This window comes from Zootoca vivipara, chromosome 3 (genome assembly GCF_963506605.1).
Source record: "Zootoca vivipara chromosome 3, rZooViv1.1, whole genome shotgun sequence".
NCBI classification, from domain to species: Eukaryota; Metazoa; Chordata; class Lepidosauria; order Squamata; family Lacertidae; genus Zootoca; species Zootoca vivipara.
In genome coordinates, this window is record NC_083278.1 from 95,262,576 (window position 1) to 95,286,446 (window position 23,871).

General features: G+C 45.6%; 1 protein-coding gene across 3 annotated transcripts in view; it reads right to left on the reverse strand.

The window, feature by feature from the left end:
- VASH2 (vasohibin 2) overlaps positions 1-23,871 on the reverse strand; it is a 44,650-nt gene that overhangs the window by 12,959 nt on the left and 7,820 nt on the right. Inside the window, exons 2-7 of one of the 3 annotated variants that reach the window (XM_035111293.2) lie at positions 23,740-23,828; positions 21,679-21,735; positions 15,314-15,388; positions 5,545-5,926; positions 4,940-5,055; positions 3,362-3,400 (exon numbers count right to left, since the gene is read on the reverse strand). In XM_035111293.2, the coding sequence (XP_034967184.2) occupies positions 3,362-3,400; positions 4,940-5,055; positions 5,545-5,926; positions 15,314-15,388; positions 21,679-21,735; positions 23,740-23,828 (758 nt within the window). Of the gene's footprint in view, positions 1-3,361; positions 3,401-4,935; positions 5,056-5,544; positions 5,927-15,313; positions 15,389-21,678; positions 21,736-23,739; positions 23,829-23,871 lie in introns of those variants that run through there. The other 2 variants (XM_035111295.2, XM_035111297.2) reach the window with 2 other exon arrangements.

A 23,871-nucleotide genomic window follows, 5' to 3' on the forward strand; every position in this document is an offset into this window, starting at 1 on the left:
TACACATTATCATACACCAGCTACACTGGTGACTGGGAGCGGCCGCCGAGCACAATTCAAAGTGTTGGTGCTGACCTTTAAAGCCCTAAATGGCCTCGGTCCTGTATACCTGAAGGAGCGTCTCCACCCCCATTGTTTAGCCCGGACACTGAGATCCAGCGCCAAGGGCCTTCTGGTGGTTCCCTCACTGCGAGAAGCAAAGCTACAGGGAACCAAGCAGAGGCTGCCTTTTCGGTAGTGGCGCCCGCCGAGCGAGATAAACTACCTGACATTTAGAAAACACCTAAAGGCAGCGCTGTTTAGGGAAGTTTTTAATCTGTGATATTTTAATGTATTTCGGTATTTGTTGGAAGCCGCCCAGATTGGTGGGGGAAACCCAGCCAGATGGGCGGGGTATAAATAATAATAATAATGATAATAATTATGGACCTAACAGACACATTCAGATGTCATTCTAAACCATCGTTTAACAAGACATGGAAGGGCCAGAACAAACCTCAGTGAGTTCCAGGCTTTTACAGTTTCCCTTCCCCTTTTGTCTCCTCCTCCAGCATGGCCAATTTGCCTTGTGTTCACTTTGCTACAACTTTGAAATAAACCAACTTGCAAGGAAAGCCTCACCAGAGTAGGCGAGGGGCAGAGGAGAGTGGGCAAGGCCGAGGCTTACTGTGGCTCAATCGCATCACAATAAGCCAGCCTTCTGCAACCTGGCCCCCTTCAGGTGTCCCTGTAATATGACCGTTGCTAACATTTCAGTGTGGGTTGAAATATGCCCCCAGGCATTTGCGGGTGTTACTCCACTGCTGCTTTGGGTGTGCTGGAAAATCTACTTCTAAAGACAATTCTAAGTGTAGATTGCTGTTTGGTTTAAGCAGGGATGTTGTAGCCTGCCCTGGGATCAGCTGGTTAAAAATATCCTTAATACATAATGGATGAATAAGTTTCGCTCTTGCAAAGCCCCTGTACACGGACATTGTCCTTGCATTGTAAACTTAAGAGACGCATTTTAACTTGCACACAGCAATTTTAATGTCTGGATTGCCAAAGCACCACAAAGTGCTTCAGGGCTGCCCGCTTCAACTTGCACAGCCTTGTACAGAACCCGCTTTGGCACACCCCAAATCCCTCAAAGGCACCCTGCCTCTGTTCAAGAGTCATTTCAATCCAGTGCCTTAGACCTGAAACATATGGTGTAAACCAGTGTTTCCCAACTGGTGGTCCGCGGACCCCCAGGGGTCCGCGAGCTATGCGAGAGGGGTCCGCAAGACTGGGACTCTGGCGAGGCAAGATGGCAGCGCGGAGCTCCTAAACTCGACGAACGTGCTAGCGCCGCAAAATCAGCCCCCAAACAAGCAGAAAGCCACCCAAACCGCAGCCACTGCTGCGTGGGAGCCGAACCCTTCCCCCACGAGTCCACCCGCCCACCGCCCACCCGGCCGCCGGCGCCCGCTGCCTGAAGCTCCCGCGTCTGCAGGGGGGCATAGTCAGCCCCCTGCACCAGCCCCTCCCCGTCGCCGCATCATACCCCTCTGCCAGCCAATAGGGCTCAGGGGGGCGGAGTCCAGCTGCGGCGGGAGAATCTTTCCAGCTTCCTGCTGGACTTCCGGCGAGGCATTATTGGCGCGCGCCGCGGCGCCACCGAGCTCCTGAGGGCAGCCAGCGTGTTCGCGCTGCCCGAAGGGCACCTGAGCCGCTGAGACCGCCGCCGCCGCGTGCATTCTTGGCCAAGTGAGTTGCGACAGATTTATACCTCATTGATTTCAATGGGCCTTAAGCATGAGTTGGATTGGGATAGCTGATTGTGAGGGTCCTTTATTCTACGGCTACTGCTTTAGTTTAGTATCTGAACAGTACAAGTTAAAACTTGGTAATTTAATGAAATTAGGGGGCCTTTCACACCTCTTTCCTATATTGCCTTACTCCCTATAACAGGGACAAGTAAATAAGTATATTTCTCATTAATATCAGTTCTGTATATGTTCAAGTCATGAGTCCATCCATATTAGCCTGCAGATTTTTCTCTAAAAGTCTGCAGGAAAATTCACATTTAAACATAATTTTTTTTAAAGGGCCTTTCTCTCAAAATGCACATTTTAAATGTTATTTGCTGTCCAAATACAGTATGCATTTCAAGTACATGTTGTTGATGTATTTATTTTTTTTGGTGGTGTTTGAGCCAAGAGCAGTATTGAAAGATTTGGGAACTAAACAAGCCAGTGGTTAAATTGGAACTGTACATTATTTCAATACTTGCATTTCAAAACAAGACCAGTGCAGGCTAAATCCTGTGTTTTTGACAGAATTACAAGCCTGGTAGATGAAGGGAATGCTGTGGATATAGCCTATCTTGATTTCAGCAAGGCCTTTGACAAGGTGCCCCATGATATTCTTGTAAAGAAGCTGGTAAAATGTGGTCTAGAACTGAAAATTAAAACTAACTGTATACTGATGGAGTACTCTGTTGTAACTAAAAAGACTCTTAATTTGGCTCTCTCTTTTTAATTATAGGATTAGGAATTAATGGGGGTCCTTGTCACAATAGCGGCTCGATGAGGGGTCCTCGAGAAAATTTTGTTGGGAACCCCTGGTGTAAACTGTAAGAAGGGAGCCTTTAAGCACATACAGAATGTCTTCTTCTCACCTCTGCAAAGGCCCTATCAAACCCCAAGGATCTGGGTAAGGTTTGAAGGGGACCTGGGCAAAGCATCATCTGAGGCAGGGGCGAAATTAGGCTTTATTTCACCCAGGTCAAAGACCCAGTTTGGCACACGCACACCGTGTGCATTTGCGCACACACACACACACACACACACACACACACACACACACACAGAGGTTGGGAGTCCCAGTGACGCCCCTCTGGAGGCTTCACCCAGGTCAAATAAAACCGGCTAGCCCTCCCCCTCCCCCCACGTAGCTATGGCATTGCTCTAAGGGCCCCCTCCTTTAACAGTGGGCATACCTGGCTGTGGTGGCAATGCTCTAGCCAGTACTAGCCAGATGGGTCCAGTCACCCTTTCAGTTTAGTAGAACAATTCTAGGCCAGGTGCATTGTGGGAAATTGGAACATGGCTATATCTGGCAGCCTGGCGTTGCCTGAAGAGCTGGGCCTGAAAAATAATTCAAGGGGGCCCAGGACTGGCACCAGCCATAGGCCCTGGCAGCTAACCAAGGATGCCAGGTGCTGACTCCAGTTCTGCGTCAGAGAAAGCAGTGATAAGGGTTTTTAAATCAGAGGGTACAACTTCAAGACAAACTGCCTGGCATTTTTCGTCTTAGAAATTGAGGCTGTATCTGATCTCCTCTTTCTTCCAAACCTCTGAACATTCTCACTATGAAAACCTGTGATGTCACGAGATACCTGAAGTCTCCAGTCCATTGGATAGGATTCAGTTTCTGCCTAAAAAGATCAAGAAAGCACAATCTGCTGTGGGATGCATATTTTTGCTTTAAATCCACTACATGTGCTACATTCAGCGCAGTCCCAGCCATGTACACTTAGAAGTAAGGTCCATTCTTTTCAGTAGGCCTTACTCCCAAGTGATTATGCACAAGGCTGAAATTTCAAACTTCATCTCTTCTCCTCTCTCTCTACGACAATTAAATTAAATTAGGTTAGGTCTGAAGTGTAACTAAACTCAAGCAGCTTCAACTTCGGGCACCATTTAAGAAAAGCATTAAGTTGCAACCAAGTTTGGTGTTCAGTCAAGTTTGGTTTTCAGAAGATCTGTCTACTGTGGAACATTCCGGTGGGAGGAGCTTTTTGTTGTTGCTATTATTAAACAACTCAGAACAGCAACAAAATGGTGGTGTGGGATGCACCCATTCATTGTTTCCACCATCCAGGAAACTCCAATTTTCCACTTGCAACAGATGCTTCACATTCTGTGGCCACTGAGCATGTTGACTCCACACTGGGCTGTTTTGGAAAGGGCACTTGCCTCCTAGGTTTTTCATATACAGTGGTACCTCGACTTACGAACGACTCGACAACCGAATTTTTTGACTTACGAAGGGGGCAAATGGCCGCATGCTTACGAATTTCTCGACATCCGAACGGAAACCACAGCGGTTTTAGAAAGGGTTTTTTCGACTTACGAATTTTTAGATGGGGTTGCTTCGACTTACGAATTTTTCCGTTTCCAATGTGTTCCTATGGGAAATCGCGTTTCCAATGGCGCTTTTCGACTTACTAATTTTTCGACCTACGAAGGTGCCTTCGGAACGGATTAAATTCGTAAGTCGAGGCACCACTGTATATGACTCCAGCAAACCTTGGAGTGCACCCAAGCAGGCTGATGCCTCCTAATTTGTCAGCAACCAAGCTTTAGCTACATAGTCATCAGCCAGGCTATGAGGCCACCACCTTGCTGAAGCTAAACATATCCAGGCCTGGTCAGAACCCGCCTTGGGTTCAGTGATGGAAGCAAGGTGGGGCAGAAATGCGGGACAGTATCTGAGCTCACTGCTAGTATATGACTGGGACTCAGAAACTCTTTTTGATCTACAGCTAATTCCCTAGAGATCCATCAGCAGAACCAAGTCTAACTTCTGCCCATGTCGTCCCTAAAATGTAGTCTTCCCTGCCCCTCTGGATTTGCATGTTGTGGAGGAGAGGTTTGGTCTGAAGGTATAGGAGAAAGCAAACTTGCTGAAGTTCAGCCATTCAGTGCTAGGATGGGAAACCACCTGAGTTTTTCAACATGAATTCCATCATGGAAGTAAGGCATGCAATGCATTTTAAATCTTAATTAATAGGTAAGCCGTCTTCCAGCAAAGATTTTTCTACCACTACTTCTGTTTGAGAACACCTGAGAAGTTTACAAGGAGGCTCAGGGTTTCCCAGGTCAGAATATAGCCTGAAAAAGCATTGGAGGTCATATTCTCCACAAATATCTGACCCAGTCAGCAGTGCAAAACTCAACATGACTATACTCACGATTTGTCTCTTCGGCAGGCCCGCCTCTGTGGGCTGGTTTGCCTTCTTCGGGGGGAGAGGGACTTCCCCCGTGTTCTCTGCTTGACTGGAGATTGGGCACTTGCGGGCTTCAAAATCTGAAAGAGGGAAATGGGTGGGTTAAGAAAAGTTTTCCCTTGCAAGCAGTTCATTGTTGGACAGGAGAGAGAGAGTGCACCTTTCATTTATGAAACTGCATTGTGGTTTAACACAGCTGAAGGTTTTCTTCTCCATTCTGTTATAGATTACTCTGACAAAGACAAAGGGGTATTTTGGGGTTCTTCTGAATGTATCTGCTGCTGGCTTGTGATTCAGCTTATCTCCGCAGCCTTCTATGGACTCTGCTTATTTGTTTTACCTTAGTTGTGCTCTTTTTGGTGGACAACCTTAATATAAAGAGTTAAAGGAGGGCTATCATTCCGCATTTATACACCATAAAATATGGTGTATTTTAGGGGTCTGTTGGGTTTTATATACATACTTCATTGTCGTCAGTGGTTTTTTAAAATTGTTTTATATGTAATTGCCTCTCTCTTGCTCCCTTGCACACACACCATCTCCAGGCATCGCACAAAATGGGCACATACCCTCATTCTCATATCTCTGGCATATTTCTCCAGCTCCTTCCTTATCTCTGACCTCACCATCTTTGACACGTTGAGCACCAACTGCCTCCATTCGATGGGCTGAAAGCTGTGCGGTTCATGGGGGACATACAATCCAATTTTCACTTTTTTCACAGAGTGTAAATACTTTTTGTAGGAATCTTCAAATTCAAAGATGAGGTCACTCAGAGTTCGGAAAATCAAAGGTTTGTCCATCAGCTCCGATCTTCTGCTCATGCCCAGAGATCCATATCGACCATTGAAATAAATTCCAAGCACCACATGATGAAAATTGTTCCCTGAGAAGTGGGATTTAAAACTGATCGGGAATCGTTCCACTGAAGGCTGCCCATTAGTTAAGTATCTGGCAAGGCTACCGTCAAGGAAACAAAGACCCTCTGTTGAGAGAAATGTTTTCTGTGCTGCATATGATACACATATAACATTTGCATATACTGGGCTGTGTTCAGACATCATGATCAACTATGGTTTGTTGCAGTAGGAGCAAACCTAGGTGAGCCCTGAGCTCATACACTCTCCCTCCTACTGTGACCAAGAGATCAGAAGCCATTTCAGCTAACCACAGTTTAGCATTACATCCAAATGATGGTTCACCTCTCAACTGTGTTTTGTTGAAACAATCCATCTTCATAACCCACGGCTTGTAGGTGGCTTGTGTCAGATGACATCACAAACTGTAGTTAGAATAAAAATTGGTGGTGGAGAGGAGAGGAGTGTATAACACCACTGCTTTCCTAGGCTTGTTCCTGTCACAATAAGCCATGTTTTATTGTGACATCTGAACGCAACCATTGGTCATTCTAGCCCTATATTATCTATTCCAATTAGCAATGCCTCTCCCTCCAAGACACAAGGGTTTTCCAAGCATCGAAGATCCTTTTAAGTGGGTATGTCAGAGATTGAACCTGTGATCTTCTACATGAAATGTGTATGTAATGGAGCCAATTACCTTCTACAGGGCAACCAATTTAGGCAGTTTGGCAGCAAATCTTAACCACCATTAAAGAGATGGTATCACTCAATTTATAACTATATGAGGGGTCAGTACTTGGGTTTTATACCTCAGTTGCCAAAACGCTTGAGTCGGCCCCAGCCTTCTGCTGAAAGGACTCAAGATCACAGCGTACGTAAAGTGAAAATCAGGAAGGAAGTTTATAAAGATGGCGTTTGTTCTATAAAGCACAAAATGTTCAGAGGGATCTCAAGAGCAACAATCACTCCATCAGTTCTGAGAGATGTATATTCTCCAACCTAATTGGAAACACTTCGAACCAGCTGGTTAATGGAGTGTGGAAAGCAGTTTCAAGAAAGGATTGTCCCTCACAGGTAGTTCTTTCACCTCGGCTTAAACAGGTTTTATAAAAAGTATGAAACAGTATAAATGAAACCTGCAAGAACAGTTTAACAGAGGCTATGGGACAAAAGATTATTTTTTAAAATTATTATTATTTTCTATGTATTACCTGCCTGAAAGGTCCTGTGGTGCATTACAACCATTTAAAGTAGAATATCACAACAGTCTAAAACAAGACACAGGCACAAGCATAGTGTGGGTCCTTTATGTGTATAGTGTGGTTCCATTGCCCTTGCCAAACCACTTTTAATCCTTAGCTGCACATGGCATCTGTTTAAAGCACATTCCGTCACCACCCAAAGAATCATGGGAACTGTAGTTTGTCAAGGATGCTGGGACTTGTGAGGGGTGAACTACAGTTTCCATGATTCTGTGGGGGATGTGTGCTTTAAATGCATGGTTTGTAAGCTACTATCTGCCTTTAACCTCACCTCAAAGGGGTTTGCAAAGGAACTGTTCCCTTTTGAATGCAGCTTCTATGAGGGCCAAATTCTGATCTGAAGCTCTATTCATCTTTTTAGAATTCAAAGTTATCAAGATGACTGGGCTGCAGTCGTAGAGAGCAAGTCCCAGGGAACCCAGAGCCTTTTAATATCCATGTATATTTGCTCAGTACAAGGGTTGTACTGTTAAAACACTCTGCGCAACCTCTTTTCACCCACACACTACTTCCCCAAGTAATTATCCCAGCTGAGGGTCTGGGTAATTATGACACTCAAGGTACACTCTAAGGAGACAAAAAAGTGACCTCAGGAGCTAACGCGTTTCCATCACTCCCAACATTGCAAAACGCCTTTGCAAAATGAAAAACAACAACAGTAGGCTTTGTCTAACTGAAATGGCATGGAACTCAGCTGAGAGAAACCTGCCCTCCATCCCATTCTCACATAAACATGAACAGCTCTTTCTTCTGCATTCCCAAAGTGCCAGGAAAGCGCTTAAAAATGGAAGGACTTTTCAGCAGACTTTTTTTTATCCAGATCAATATGTGTCATGTGCACACTAATCTTTGTGCGCCACTGCTAGCACGATATCATTCTAGGACACGTCAGTACCAATTTATAGGCCTCCGCAATATTTGCAGTCATGGTTTTCCAACATCGCTCCTACTGATCCTTAAGCAAAGGCTACAGGGAATGCAGGATACGTCATAGTTCGACAAACACGTCCTTCCGCCTTCTGTCACTTAAGGTTATCGATAGACCTACAAGGCTTGGTAAGCTAAAGGTAAAGGGACCCCTGACCATTAGGTCCAGTGCGGCGCTCATCTCGCACCGCAACCCCAGATCCGACATCAAATCAGAAGCAAAAACATGCCTGCTTCCAGGCAGGAGTTGGTTGTGGAATCGATACGGCTCATGTGTGGAGGCTTTTCACATCATCCACATAACATCATCTGCATCAAAATGCTAACCTGTCCTTTTTACTCAAAGGTTCCCCATTGCACAGAAAGTCCAGCAAGTAAAAAGAAGCTGTTATGAAACCCTAGTCACCACTAATGTGGAAGCTCTTTAGCACATTTTTGGGGGTGAGCACCACGTCTGTGTGTTGATGTTTCGATGGGTTCTATTGCCACACCTCTCAGTTCAGAATAACTGTTCTCTCAGTGTTATGAGAGTTATAAGGTTTAAGATATAAAATAAATGTTCATAAATGTACCAGGCAAGCACATACATATATATATATAAACCACATGTCTGAAACAGTACAGGAAAACAGTCCTAAAGCCATTTTGATTCTTTCAGTGACCTCAAATATTCCTCTGCAGTTTGGACGCAAATGGGAATAGCCTCCCCATTGTCTATGTGCTCATAAATCCTGCTTTATGGGCACATAAGGGCACAGTAGGGTGCGCCTGTGACCTGGACTCAGGAATTAAGTATTTATCATCACAAAATAATGGCCAGGTTCTCCAGGTTTCCTGCCAGACACGATTCTGCTGTAGACCGCCCCTTCTGTGATGTATTGCGGGGTGGTCTTGAGCTACAGGGTGGCAATTTCAAAAGTCTATACAGCAGTGACTCGACTTACAAATTTAATCTGTTCCGAAGGCAAGATTAAGTAAGGTAAGTCGAAAACGTCGTAAGTCAAAAAACGCCATTGGAAACGCAATTTCCCATAGGAATGCATTGAAAACAGAAAAATTCGTAAGTCGAAGCAACCCTATCTAAAAATTCGAAAGTCGAAAAATCCCTATCTAAAACCACCACGGGGGTTTTCCGGATGCCGAGACATTCGTAAGTGCGCAGCCATTGCCCCCATTCGTAAGTCGAAAAATTCGGTTGTCGAGTCATTTGTAAGTCGAGGTACCACTGTATAAGAGCTTGCACACCATTGTTCTGGGTTCCTCCTCCCTCCTGCATGGGGGGTGGGGGTGGGGTGAGCACCCTGTTGCAATAGTTTAATAAAAATCAGGCTTACTAGCTGCTTTGCTTCTCAATATTCTCTGGTTGCTTCTGTTATTTTCTCCTAGCGATAGAGAACCTACATAAGGACTCTATACGGACTCTTGGGTCCATATAGGGAAAGGGAGCAGTTTTTCTTATAACACTCAGGATCTCCACACATGTGGTGGATTACCTCAGAGACGGTAATCACAGTACATACATCAAGATAAGTGTGCATATATACACACATACACAGACATCTGGAGATGTTGCACAAAACCTCTATATCAGAATTCCAGAACTTCATTGCTGGTGTGTTTTTTGGATTGGGGGTGGGGGAGAAGCGTGGCTGTGCTCCTAATAGCTATGAGGGCCTATAGAGTATTCCTAGTTTGAGGGAGATATAGTGCCGCCACTCCCAGTCCCCACCAAAGCAAGCAGTATATCAAGATAGTGAAATTATATCACTCTGGTGCAGGACCGAAATATTCTTTTTTTAAAAAAACCCACAGACACCAAATGGATATAGGGGAGGAGAGCCCAAGCCTTCATTTTGTCTACTGTGAAACATGATAACTAATGGCTGGTAACATCTGTTCTTGTGCTCTTGTACACTTCTGAGGTACAGAAATAGCTGTGCACATGCCCAGAACAAAAAAAAAAGGGGGTAGCGGAGGGCAAGGGAGGAGTGATTATGGGATGAAGATAAAGCTACACAGCACAGGAACATATAATCATCATGCTCTGCTCACTTGGTGTGGAAAGCAAATGACTGAATAGCAACACATACCCAAACAGAATATGCTTGGCGTTCTTTCAGGTCAACCTTGTATGTTGGGGGGAATTAAGAGGCTTTGAATCCTGCAGATCCATGAGCATTCTGACACCATTAAACACACACACACACACACACACACACACACACACACACACTGTTGATAGGACACAACAGATGGGACATTATGCTGGGAGAGTTTTCTGTCGGCAGACCCCCCCCCCCGCACACACACACACACCCAGCAATATTACTTTTGTCCCATGCAGAGACCTCCCTCTCTGCTTGCGAAGCAGAACTCAAGCGGCCTGCAAAGGCCTCTCATACAGCTCTCAACTAGTTTTAGGATCTTAAAATCAAAATGCCTTCTTGCTAATTAGAACTTTAAGTGCTTTGGGGTCACCAGAAGACAAGTAAATGCAGACTTCATCTGGGATAAATTTTGAAGCCAGTTGCATTTCTTCTTCTATGTAACCAACTTCTAGATCTGCCCTTTCTTTTGTTAGCATCTATCAAGTCTTTCAGGCACTGATCTGATCCGTTGCAATTGTTCCTTGCATCTCAAAAGAATTTAACTCCATTTGACTCCAAGCAGATCTCTGTTAAGTCTAAACAGCTGCCCCCTATCGCCATCTGCCCTTGTGTCAGAGCCATAAAGCCTTCAGCTCCTCAAGTCCTTGCTATTTAATCCCATTAAATTCTAACTAGGAGGAGGAGAACCACCTTTGACTTTGCACTCTTGTGTACCACAGAAACAATAGCCAGAGAAGGGCACTTTCAGGCATAGGAAGCTTTGTTACCTAGTGAAATCAATGGCCGGGGTCAACCTCTTTTTTGAAACGAAAAATGAAATGAATACAGTACAACCAGACACAGAGCAAGCCTGAGCCTACTCTGAAACAGCAACGGCAGGAAAGAAAGCTTGCTTCCCACTGATGTTGTGTCTGCACGATGTACACAAACAGAAGTAAACTGAAGAAGGTATCTGAAGAAGTGTGCATGCACACGAAAGCTCATACCAAAATATAAACTTAGTTGGTCTTTAAGGTGCTACTGAAGGAATTTTAAACAGAAGTAAAGTTAGCCCTCCACCCATATGGGGCTTGTCTCAGAAATGTACAGAATTTTCAGCTGGTCGTAAGTGCAATTCTGTGGCTTTTGCTGGGCAGAGGGCATCATAGCTGCCAAGTTATCCCTTTTTTAAAGGGATTTTCCCTTATGCTGAATAGGCTTCCTCGCGAGAAAAGGGAAAACTTGGCAGCTATGGAGGGCATCCATTCTCATTCACTGTTCATGATTGACAGGGTGATCCTGATACAAACCACTCAGGGATGACGCCAAGGGGTCAGCATAGTTTGGCATCTGCTGAGGACCCATACCCCCAGATGGGCCCCACTGACAAGAGCCCCTTGCACTTGCTGTAGCAAGGGAATAGATGTGAAGAACAGGGTGGAGTCCCATGTGACCGTCTTGCCCAAGAGCTCACCAGAATTTGCGGCTGATGTAGAAAGCACGGATAGTAACCTTATAAATTTGGACATGTTTTGAGTCTGATGCTGTGCACATCAGGGGATATTTATCTGCGTGAGCATTCATGAACACTAACTTCAAGATAGGGACATTGTTCTGTGCTTCCTTCAGCCAAGACGCAAGATCAGGAAGGACCGAAGAGCAGAGTACTGCTCGTAACTGCTCTACAAATACAGAATTCATTGCCTAAGCCACAACCCCCCTGTGTTTTCCAGAAAATAGTGAAATCTCACCTACACTGCCAGCTTTTTTATCGGCTTAATTTTGGCTCAGTAAGTATATTTGCCTGAAATGACTGCATTGGTTGCTGATTGAACTTCTGGTTGCTTCTCTTCAAAAGTTTGATTTTGAATTAAACTTTAATTTTAGTGACATTTTATCTTGCTTTAGAATGAAAATGGTCTTGCCTGGGGTTTTTTTTAAAAAGGGAAGGATGCAATATTTTATTTTTTTAATGCAGAGGATTGTATCTAGACTTAGCACCTTGGGGGGGAGGAATTGGATGGATTCCAATTCCCCCTGCAGCTCCCAGCACCGCCTTCCACATGTGTCCAGGGTTTGGGAAGCCCTCCACAACTGAACAGAGCAGCATTCCCAATCTGGTGGTCTCCAGGTTTTTGGAACTGCAGCTCCCGTCATCCCTGACCACAGGCCATGTGCGTAGTGGGTGCTGATAGGAGTTACAGTCCAAAACATCTGAAGGGCACCTGGTTGGGAAAAGCTGGTGTGGGCTGGTGTGGCACTGGGGGCTACAGGGAGAAGGGGAGGTATCAGCAAAAGCCACCTCTGCTCTGCTGGTGAGATCCCTCCATTGGATCAAAAGCCTTTTTTTCTGCAGAAGCCAAAGGCTGGATCCAAGTAAGTATAAAGAAATCCAAAGATACCAGCTATTGTGTGGCTGTTGTTAGATCAGGGCCAGTGCACAACATGGGGAAGACATGGCGGAAGCAATATGCCTCCGGGTACCTCTTGAGAGTCCCATGGACTGCAAGAAGATCAAACCTATCCATTCTGAAGGAAATCGGTCCTGAGTGCTCACTGGAAGGACAGATCGTTAAGCTGAGGCTCCAATACTTTGGCCACCTCATGAGAAGAGAAGACTCCCTGGAAAAGACCCTGATGTTGGGAAAGATGGAGGGCAGAAGGAGAAGGGGACGACAGAGGACGAGATGGTTGGACAGTGTTCTCGAAGCTACGAACATGAGTTTGACCAAACTGCGGGAGGCAGTGGAAGACAGGAGTGCCTGGCGTGCTATGGTCCATGGGGTCACGGAGAGTCGGACACGACTAAACAACAACAACAACAACACCTGTTGCTAGGAGAGTGGAGAGAGTGCTATTGGGTTCAGTTCCCACTTGTGTGTTTCCCAAAGGAAACACACCATGAGAATAGGATGTTGGACTAGAGCTCTTATTTTGTTCTTAAACAAAATTGAGCATGTTTGTTATCTCAAGAGGGCTATGATTGGGGGAGAGTTTTTGAGGCGTGGGTGACGCTGTGGTCTAAACCACAGAGCCTAGGGCTTGCCAATCGGAAGGTTGGCGGTTCAAATCCCTGCGACGGGTGAGCTCCTGTTGCTCGGTCCCAGCTCCTGCCAACCTAGCAGTTCGAAAGCACATCAAAGTGTAAGTAGATAAATAGGTACCGCTACAGCGGGAAGGTAAACGGCGTTTCCGTGCTCTGCTCTGTTTCGCCAGAAGCAGCTTAGTCATGCTGGCCCCACGACCCGGAAAAACCGTCTGCGAACAAACATCAGCTCCCTTGGCCAGTAAAGTGGGATGAGCGTTGCAACCCCAGAGTCGTTCACGACTGGACTTAACTGTCAGGGGTCCTTTACCTTTTTTTTACCTTTAGCGGGCCAAACAAGCAGATGAGGAGAGGAAGCTGTCTGGATTCCTTTAGAAATCTCTAGCCAGACAACCCATATAATCTCCCCTGCTCTGTTTACTGAGAGTCCCATATCATCTCCCCTGCTCTGTTTACTGAGTGTCTGATATCCTGAGTGGGGGGGGGGGTGTTTCTGCTAAGGACTCATCAGCTGTGCCTTCAACCAACCCCAGATCTTGCAGTGAATTGAGTGCTTCAACTCACCGCCTCACAAAACTTCAAGAGGCTTCTAAGCAGGAAGAGGGTGCTCCAAAACCGAATTTGACACACAAAGAGATTACAGAAGTGATCTTTTTTTATATAAAAAGAAGAAGAAGGAAAATCACTTGTAAAAGCTGACAGTGCGAGCTGTCAAGAGACCTGATTAAAATGACAACTCAGTAATCTGCTTGGCACTGGGAAGCTCCCGTATTTTTTAAGCACTGCTGCTTTGGCGTGATCCTGCCCCGAATGCAAGCAGCAGCGAGCCCTGTCCGCGTAATGAGGTTATTACTGCCTGTATCTTATTTCCACAGAAGGAGAGAGGGTCTCAGGAAGCTCAGTCATGATCTTGACATTCAGAAAGGAGGGGAGTGCTAATTTCTTGCTGACTAAGCCCCCCCCCCCCGACTGGTGCGTTTTGATGGATATATCCTGCAACATGTTATGGGTGCAATAATAGTGTATTGACCTTGACAAGGAGCTAATAGCACTGCCGGCCAGCCGGGGAGGCGCCCTCTCAGGGATGCTGTGACACCAAGCCAGGGTAGAAACGTGCGATTTTTGTGGGGGCCCCACCCCAGAGACTTCACCCTTGGTGGAGACCAACCTACCTAACTCCTAGGTATGCCCCTAGCACTGAGTGGTGGATTTATTCTGGACCATGCCATATTTTGGGGAAATATATTTGCGACAAAGTGACTGATGTGAAAAGCCTGGGTTTTCCATCACAATACCGCCTCTCCCAGTATGACCCACAGAGGACATTACAGTCCACAAATAATAACATATTGGAGATCCCGAGTCACAAGGTGGCTAGGCTGGCCTCGACCAGGACCAGGGCCTTCTCAGTACTGGCCCCGACCTGGTGGAACGCTCTGTCCCAGGAGACTAGGGCCCTGCGGGATTTGTCATCTTTTCGTAGGGCCTGCAAGACAGAGCTGTTTCGTTTGGCCTTCGGACTGACGCAGTCTGACCCCACGGTTACCCTCCCCTAAGGTTTTATTTATAATGGTTTTATCTTATTCGTAGATTTTTAATTTTAAAATTGAATTTTAACATTGTATTATTCTGTTGTTTTAACTGAATTGTTTCTTTTATATTTGTGTTGATATTATTTGTTGTTAGCCGCCCTGAGCCCGGTCTTGACTGGGAAGGGCGGGGTATAAATAAAAATTATTATTATTATTATTATTATTAATTCCCTGCTTTATTTTAAAATGAATGCTTTGCTCCTAGGTAATCTAAGAAAACTAGGCCATTAGAGATGTTTCAAAGCATATTGAAAAGGAGTCAAGCTTCCATCAATCCTCTGCCTCACAGATGTGTAGCCCAGATGTTGTTGGAGTGGTTAACTGTATGGTTAACTGTAGTCCAGCAACATCTGGAAGGATGCAGTTTCCCAAAATCAGCTGTTTAAACTCACCTTTGGTTGGTGTTGTTACACAGCATCCAAGAAGTGTAGGTTACCATTATATTATTATTGTTGTTGTTATTGTTATTGTTATTATTAACAACAACAACAACAACAACAACAACAACAACAACAACAACAACAACAACAGATCTGAGCAAAGAACCTGTAGATAAAAGGATACATCCCCAGGATAACTGCTTCAAGGCATTTGATAGGTAAAGATTCCCTGGTCATTTCTTTTGCTGATTCCATTAACCTACAAAAGCAGGGGAGGAAAAAGAAAACAAATCATTTATACAAATGTTGGACCAAGAATCATTATGCCTGAAATCCATGGCCATGTGCTATAGTCACTCAGAGAAAGCAACTTTCAGAAGAAAACAATGTTAAGAACTTCTTGTTCTGGCACTGATGACTTCATGACTACACAAACCCAACTGAGTTGTGGAGGAGTCCTGTGGAGCGGGCAGCCTGTTTTATACTGTTTTACTAATTCCTCATCATGACTTAGTTCCACATAAGTAACTGGAGTTGTGAAACCGACCGTATTGGCTTGCCAGGGCAAGGATGGCAGCTCAGTTGCAGAGCATCGCTTTGTATGCAGAATGCCCCAGTTTCAATCCCCAACATCTCCAAACAGGGCTGGGAGAGAACCCTGTCTGAAACCCTGCAAACCAGGGGTGAAGAACCCTCAGGTCTGTGGGCCAAATGTGGCCCCCCAATCCTCTCTTTCTGGCCCTCTGAACTCTCCCCAGGCCAGCCCCCTCACCGGCGCTGCTTTGCACCCTGAATGTTTTTGCCTGGCTGAGATGTGTCCCTGATTTCCGATGATGCCTCTTGCTTGTGTGGATAAATTGGGTGGGGTGGGTGGGTGTTTAGAGGCCAGCCTACTGTGCAAAGCTTTAGCCAGTAGTCATTGGCACATGGTCTGGCAATCTTGCTGGGCCTTTCTCAGTGTGGCAAGTGCCTTTTCGCAGGGCGCACCCTTGTAGTCCACAAGGGCCTCACACTTTGCAGTGATAACAGGCTCCGTGTCCTCAAAGCAGTTGGGGATCTCACTGGCGGAGAAAGAGGAGTGCGGGAGGAGCAAACTGCCCCCAGCCAGCAGCACAATCCCAGCAGGGTGCCATCGCGGCTGCTCCCCCGCCCACGCTGGGCACCACCCCCAGGATCAGTGCCACGCCCCCAGGACGTGCCTGCCCTCCAAGCCCCTCAAGCCCCACTGGGGATCTGTTGCTCTCTTTGGCCAAAGGAGGGCATAGCTGTGTTGCAAAGATAACATTTGCATTCCTTGCTCTGCCCAGGCTGCCCAGAAAGTAATGTAGATCTTGGGCTGCAAAAAAAACATTCAGGTGTAGACAGTATCCGGCTGGCTAGACCATTTCCTATGTTTCAACCCTTTCTGGTCTAGTCAGTTTAATTCCCAATGGAGACTTTCTCCTGACTGTTAAAGTAGCACACCAGAACTCCTGCAGCTAAACAAATTTCAGACACAATAAAAGTTAGAACAATTCCCAAAGTGCTCCAGTTGCTTTTCCCAGCAAGGTTCTTTTTACAGTATACTCATATGTTAATTATAGTCCTGCAATTCTGACTTGACGTCTCTGTGGGTTGCCTGCTGAACCTTGTCTGCTTCCAGATGGGCAGTTTCCTAGTGCTCATAAACATTCCTCTTTCACTGCAAGCTGAATTGCAATTGACTTTCTGCACATTGCACTTTTGCCCTATGTTCATCCCGCTGGATTCTATTCATACCAGTGGCTGTAGCATAGTTGCTGTAGTGCAGGAAGTAACATTCCCATTCAACTGAGTGCCACTTTCCAGGCATAAAATAGCAATTCCCTCTTTTCATAGCATCATAGAACTGTAAAGTTGGAAAGCACCCTGAAGGTCATCTAGTCCAACCCCCTGCAATGCAGGAATCTCAGCTAAAGCATCCATGACAGTTTGCCATCCAACCTCTGTTTAAAAACCTTCAGAGAAGGAGTGTTCCATTGCCAAGCAGCGCTTACTGTCAGAAAGTTCTTCCTGAGGTTTAGCCGGAATCTCCTTTCTTCTAACTTCAAGCCATTGGTTTGGGTTCTCCCTCTACAGCAGTAGAAACCAAGCTTGTTCCCTTTTCCAGGTGACAGCCCTTTAGATCATAGGTAGGTAAACTAAGGCCCAGGGGTCAGATCCGGCCCAAAAGCCTTCTAAATCAGGCCCACAGACGGTCCAGGAATCAGTGTGTTTTTACATGAGCAGAATGTGTGCTTTTATTTAAAATGCATCTCTGGGTTATTTGTGGGGCATAGGAATTCGTTCATTTTTCTCCCCAAAATATAGTCCGGTCCCACACAAGGTCTGAGGGACAGTGGACTGGCCCCCTGCTGAAAAAGTTTGCTGACCCTGCCTTTAGATATTTAAAGAGGGCTGTCATAGCTGCTCTCAGTTTCCTCTTTACCAGGCTAAAGGTAAAGAAAGGGTAAAGGGACCCCTGACCATTAGGTCCAGTCGTGACCAACTCTGGGGTTGCGGCGCTCATCTCACTTTATTGGCCGAGGGAGCCAGTGTACAGCTTCCAGGTCATGTGGCCAGCATGACTAAGCAGCTTCTGGCAAACCAGAGCAGCGCACGGAAACGCTGTTTACCTTCCCGACGGAGTGGTACCTATTTATCTACTTGCACTTTGACATGCTTTCGAACTGCTAGGTTGGCAGGAGCAGGGATCGAACAACGGGAGCTCACCCCATCGTGGGGATTCGAACCCCCGACCTTCTGATCGGCAAGCTCTAGGCTCTGTGGTTTAACCCACAGCGCCACCCGCGTCCCCTTTACCAGCCTAAACATACCCAATTCCCTCAACCATTCCTCATAAGGCACGCTTTAGGCGTATAGCAAGCTCTATACTAACAAAAGTCACAGCAGTAAACAATTGAGTCCCCAAACAGGACATCTCAGAGAAGCTCCCTATAAGTAGATAGGTGGAGTTGGAGAATAAGCCTTGTTTTCGTTATCACACTAGCCCAGTCTAGACAGCAATGTGTTTTTTGTTCACAGAAGCTTCAGATGTTGACAAGGATGCATGAGGAACAGGAAGCACAAGTACCTGTCCATGTGTTTCTCCAGTTCACTAAAAAAAAAGGCATGTCTGCATCTCCCCTGCAGGGAGACAGAGAAACAATTCTCCCCCCCCCCCGCCCCCCACATCCCATCTGTCATCACAGCCAAAGCTGCTTACAGACACAGCTTCAGCGTTTTTCAAGGTCCCCATTCTGAGCATTGCTACAGGCACTGGCTCACCATGTTCACAACAATTCCTATTCATAGATCAGGGATCACACTAAGGAAACACAGCAGCTAAAGCACAGACAAGCAGCCTGCTGTGCTGGGAGGAGCTGGCACAAACAGGCCCCCCAAGTAACACTGAACAATATGTCTCCTACAAATGTCTTCCAGCCAGTCCTGTCTTGAGACTTAACCAAAACGGCAAAATAAGTGCTGGACCCTGCAGAGCTGAGACATCTGCACTGCTGTGTCTTATGCAATGTTCCATCATATAAACAAAATTATTAATTATATTAGTAGTAGTAGTAGTAGTAGTAGTAGTATTACTATTACTATTTGCATTTATTATTTATTTAGTTATTAAATTTGTATACCACCCTTAATATTTGAAGATCCCAGGGAGGTTCGCAACATAAAAATTCGAAATAAGAACACAAAATACATAAGACAAAAACAAGGACAAGGACAAAACAATAACCCCACCGCTGCAACCACCACAATCACATTTAAAAGGCCACTGAATGTCCAAGGATGATGGGGGCTGTAATCCAACAACATCTGCAGAGACATTAGTTTCCCAGTCTCTGTGGTTCCATTTTATATTATGCAGTTTTGCTATATATAGGGACCCAGGTGGCGCTGTGGGTTAAACCACAGAGCCTAGGGCTTGCTGATCAGAAGGTCGGCGGTTCAAATCCCTGTGACGGGGCGAGCTCCCGTTGCTCGGTCCCAGCTCCTGCCAACCTAGCAGTTCGAAAGCACGTCAAAATGCAAGTAGATAAATAGGAACCGCTAGAGCGGGAAGGTAAACGGTGTTGCCTTGTGCTGCTCTGGTTCGCCAGAAGCGGCTTTGTCATGCTGGCCACATGACCTGGAAGCTATACGCCGGCTCCCTCGGCCAATAATGCGAGATGAGCGCGCAACCCCAGAGTCGGTCACGAGTGGACCTAATGGTCAGGGGTCCCTTTACCTTTACCTTTTTACCCAGGTAGTCCTTTGATCTATCCCAGCACAGACGTCTTCTTACAGTATGTACTTAGTAGAAATACTATGAGAGGTGGAAGTTTAAAGCTCTTCTATTACACCAGTTGGGAGGAAGTAGAGGCTAGTTGTCAATCAGCTTCCTGCCTGGGTAAAGACATGCTAGGAAGGATAAATAATAGCTGACCTTCCGGATCTCCACAGGGAGCTTCAGAGCCCCCTGCCTTGAGAACTTCTGACACCAGGCTCAGAAGCAGCAGGCCATGCGCATGCAAAGCCATGTGCAGCAGTCTCCTTGCTAGCTGGGAAAAAGGAGCGCGTCTTGGCAGCTTTTCAATACAAGGTTTTACAACATGGTAATTATTATCCCCGCTTCCTGAAGCCATCAGGGTGGGCAGAATATTAATGGTTTCAGTGCCTGACAGTCCTCACCAGCTGAGCAGAGCAAAGGCAAGCAGCAACTCATCCTCCTCTTATTGTCGAAATACCAAATTCATGTTTTAATGTATGCTCCATTTCCAGTGCAAGACCTCACTTATCTGGATCCTCCGCTCACCAACATACCGAAGGCAGATTTTAAAAATCCAAGGTGCCAGGCATTTTGCTAGCTTAATTTAAGCAGACACATGTTGTCTGTCAGGTCACACAATACTTGCACAAATATTGATGGATATTTGATTTACTTCATTTATATCTCACCCTTCCTCCCCAGAAAAACCCAGGGTGGCACAAAGATCCACAATTTAAAAAGCAAAAGCAAAACCATTCTAAAAATTGTTAAACACTTTTATATGGTATGATATAATACCCTGCTGCCGGACTTGTCAGTAATGAATATATATATATATATATTTAAGTTAAAAGCTTCTAAAAGCAATTACAGTTAGAAACATATCAAAGCAATTAGTTAAAAAAACGTTGTAAAAGCAATTAAAGCATTATTCCATCCAGTGATCTGGGGTTGTTACTGAAGTCAGCAGAACAAATAAATGCTTGCTACTCATTCCACAAAGAAGACTGTTCTGCCCCATTGTGGGACCATCGATCCAGCAACAGAGTTACATTCTAAAGCCAAAAAACAGCAGCACTGTGGAAGGGAAATACGGAGGAGTGCAGCTCTGGACCTTTTTCAGGATAGGAGCAGTGATATCATTGGCCAGTGAAGCAGGGTAATTAATGAAGTCTTCTTGCTCTGGCAAGTGAATGGGGCCTCCAAGATTATTTGTGACAAATTAGTATAGAGGAGGCCAGAGAAGAATAAAAATAATCAAGGAGAGGCTGGATTCTTCTTTCTGTTCCTTTCCTACTTCTCCCTAGAAGTTTAAATGGAAACCCTTCTTTGCAAGATGGTTTGCATTTCCAATCAAAAGCTAGAGAGGTTGCAATTTTGGCAGACTGGGATCTTTTGTTTAAACCAGGCTTCCTCAAGCTCGGCCCTCCAGATGTTTTCGGCCTACAACTCCCATGATCCCTAGCCTAGCTAGCAGGACCAGTGGTCAGGGATGATGGGAATTGTAGTCTCAAAACAACTGGTGGGCCAAGTTTGAGGAAGCCTGGTTTAAACCTTGTCTCGATGTGTTTTTCAAGATGAGCCTAGTAGTTACAGCGAACTATTACGCAGAGTAGACCTAGTGAAATTAACAGACCTAAGTAACTCACGTTGAATGCATTCCTAGGCAAGTAAACGCTACTGAGTTCATTGGAGCTTACTCCTAGGAAGTCCTGCATATGATGGCATGGGCTGCTGATCTAACAGACTAGGTATTATGCTATTATGTGGGTGTGTAACAGAAACCGTGCTTTTGTCTCTCCTCAAAAGCAGGGCTATGGGGCTGTCATAAGCTCCTACACTTCAAAACTTACTAATACACCACTAGTCATAACCAACATCTGTCTGCTGCAGCAGATGAGCCATATAATGCAGTCTTTGGGGCAATTCATGCAATGACTTACCACATAGTGTTGGTCCATGATGAAGCAACTACAAGCTGGCATTTTTGGCTAGGTGGTACAGACCTGAGCTAAGATTGTAACTTTCCACTCCCAGCCTCCGTTCACATGCCAAAGTTTCTGAGTTGCTGGAAACAGTTGTTGGAGAGGAGAAGGCTCTTGTGGTTGCATCCTGCTTGCAGGTTTCCCATAGGAATCTGGTTGGCCATTGTGAGAACAGGATGCTGGGCTAAATGGACCATCCTGTTTTATCCATGCAGACAAGTTGCCCAACCTTAGGAGCTCTCTTTAAAAATCAAAGAACCCAAGCCCACCAGAGCACCCAGCATGAGCCCAATTGTTACTTACCCACTTAGAGGTCTTGATTTCCTAATTTCAAAAAATTGAGTCCCTGTGTGATTGTATCTGGGTTTTATTGGTTAAGGCAAAGGAACTGCAAAGCAGGGAGGAGAAAACGATTTGTTTGAGCAAGTGATATGACCATCATCACTTCTAAAAATGCAGACCACCTATTAAAAGTTATTACCTTCAGTGTAATCACAGATTTAGAAACACACACAATGGAGATGTATTTGACAATGAGCGTGGGGCTCCCTTTGAAGGTGACTCAGAAACTGCTATTAATCCAGAACGCGGCTGCTAGACTGTTGACTGGGAGCGGCTGCCGGGACCATATAACACCAGTCTTAAGGGATCTACACTGGCTCCTGGTATGTTTCTGAGCACAATTCAAAGTGTTGGTGCTGACCTTTAAAGCCCTAAACGGCCTCAGCCCTATATACCTGAAGGAGCATCTCCACCTTCATTGTTCAGCCCAGACACTGAGGTCCAGCTCTCAGGGCCTTCTGGCGGTTCCCTCGCTGTGGCCAATACAGTGGTTTATTTTTGGCAGTGTTTTAAATCACTTTCTGACTCAGAGATGCAGCTTAATAGCCAGACATAGGACGGCCTCTTAATAGCCCAATGGGAACATCTGTTTCCAGCATGGAGAGCTGAACTGTAATGGAGCGATGTGTCAAAAAGGAAGCAAAGCATCAGGTTAATTTGCTGTTTTAGATGCGTGGGAAACTGGAGAGCTGGCTCTGCTTTAGAGTGGGTTTTTTGTGTTTTTTTGTAAGGAAGATCCTCAGGAGGTTTAGAATGGTCAATTTATTTAAAAGCTGGTCAGGTTCATTGCAACATCAAACAAAGTTCACTCATATTTCAAGACATCTTTAATGCTTTGTATACTTAACGCACACTTCTCCCCCTCCAATCCATATATTCCAATATGCTAGTCTGAATTGCAGGCGATTATCTGGGGAAGGGCTGTAGCTCAGGGGTAGAGCATCTGCCTTGCATGCAAAAGGCCCCAGGTTCAATCCCCGGGATCTCCAGATAGAGCTGGGAAAGATGCCCTGCCTGAAACCCTGGAGAGCTACTGCCAGTCAGGGTAGGCAATACTGAGATAGATTGGGCACATCCACACTGTACATTTAAAGCACATGGCTTCCCCCAAAGAATCCTGGGAACTGTAGCATAGCTGTCAAGTTCTCCCTTTTTTTTAAGGGAAATTCCCTTATGCTGAATAGGCTTCCTCGTGAGAAAAGGGAAAACTTGACAGCTATGCTGTAGTCTTCTTCTCACTCAGCTCCAATTCACCACACCCTTAACAAACTACAGCGCCATGGTCTGTAAATATATGGTGTGGGTTTCTCCTTAGGTGAAAATTCAGCTTCCTTCTTACAGGACTCCAATTTGCTAAATGGTATCATTTCCTCTCTTTCCAGGCTGTGAACCGCTATGGCACTGCTCATGTACAAGAGGATAGCACCAGTAGGCTTGAGAAAAACGCAAAATTTGCAAAAACAGGGAACCCAAGAAGCAGCTCAAGGAGTACTGAGCATGCTCAGCAGTCACAGAATAGTGCTGATTTGGGGTGTAGGGGAATGGCAACGTTTTGTTGCAGATCTCACTTGTTCCATCTAATGATCTACCCCACCAAGCTCCTCAGGCTTCACAGCCCCCTTCAGCTCAATACAGGCTGCTCCGGCATTTCAAAGGTATGAGCACCACCTTCTCTTCCTCAGCAGCAATTCATCACCTCAAAGACCTTGGAAGCGGAGTTCACAAAGGGCATTTTCAATCGATTGGGTGCTAAATCTCCCTCTTCAATTACATCCTCATCAGTGTCAGCACAAGCTAATTGCATGGCCCTCAAGACCAAGCGAAGCAGGCCAAGGCTTAGGTGGCCTCACCAATCTTCCCTAGTGCCGGGGAAAGGCAGCAAAGAGAATTTTACCTCTCCTTCGCTTTCCATACTCATGACACATTTTACCCTTTTCCTTCCCTCCCTCCATTCTTCAATAGCTCAATGGAAAAGCTTAATATTGCAGATTTGGGTCTCCAGAACACACATAAAAAGGATACTGCAGCATCTTCATGTAATTCTGTATTGCCTGAAGCCACTCAGGGATGGTCATGGAAGCCCTGTAGCTTGGCAAGGATGGCATTAAAGGCTGTGAATGAGGAGAGAGAGAGAGAAATGTTGAGAGGTTGTTG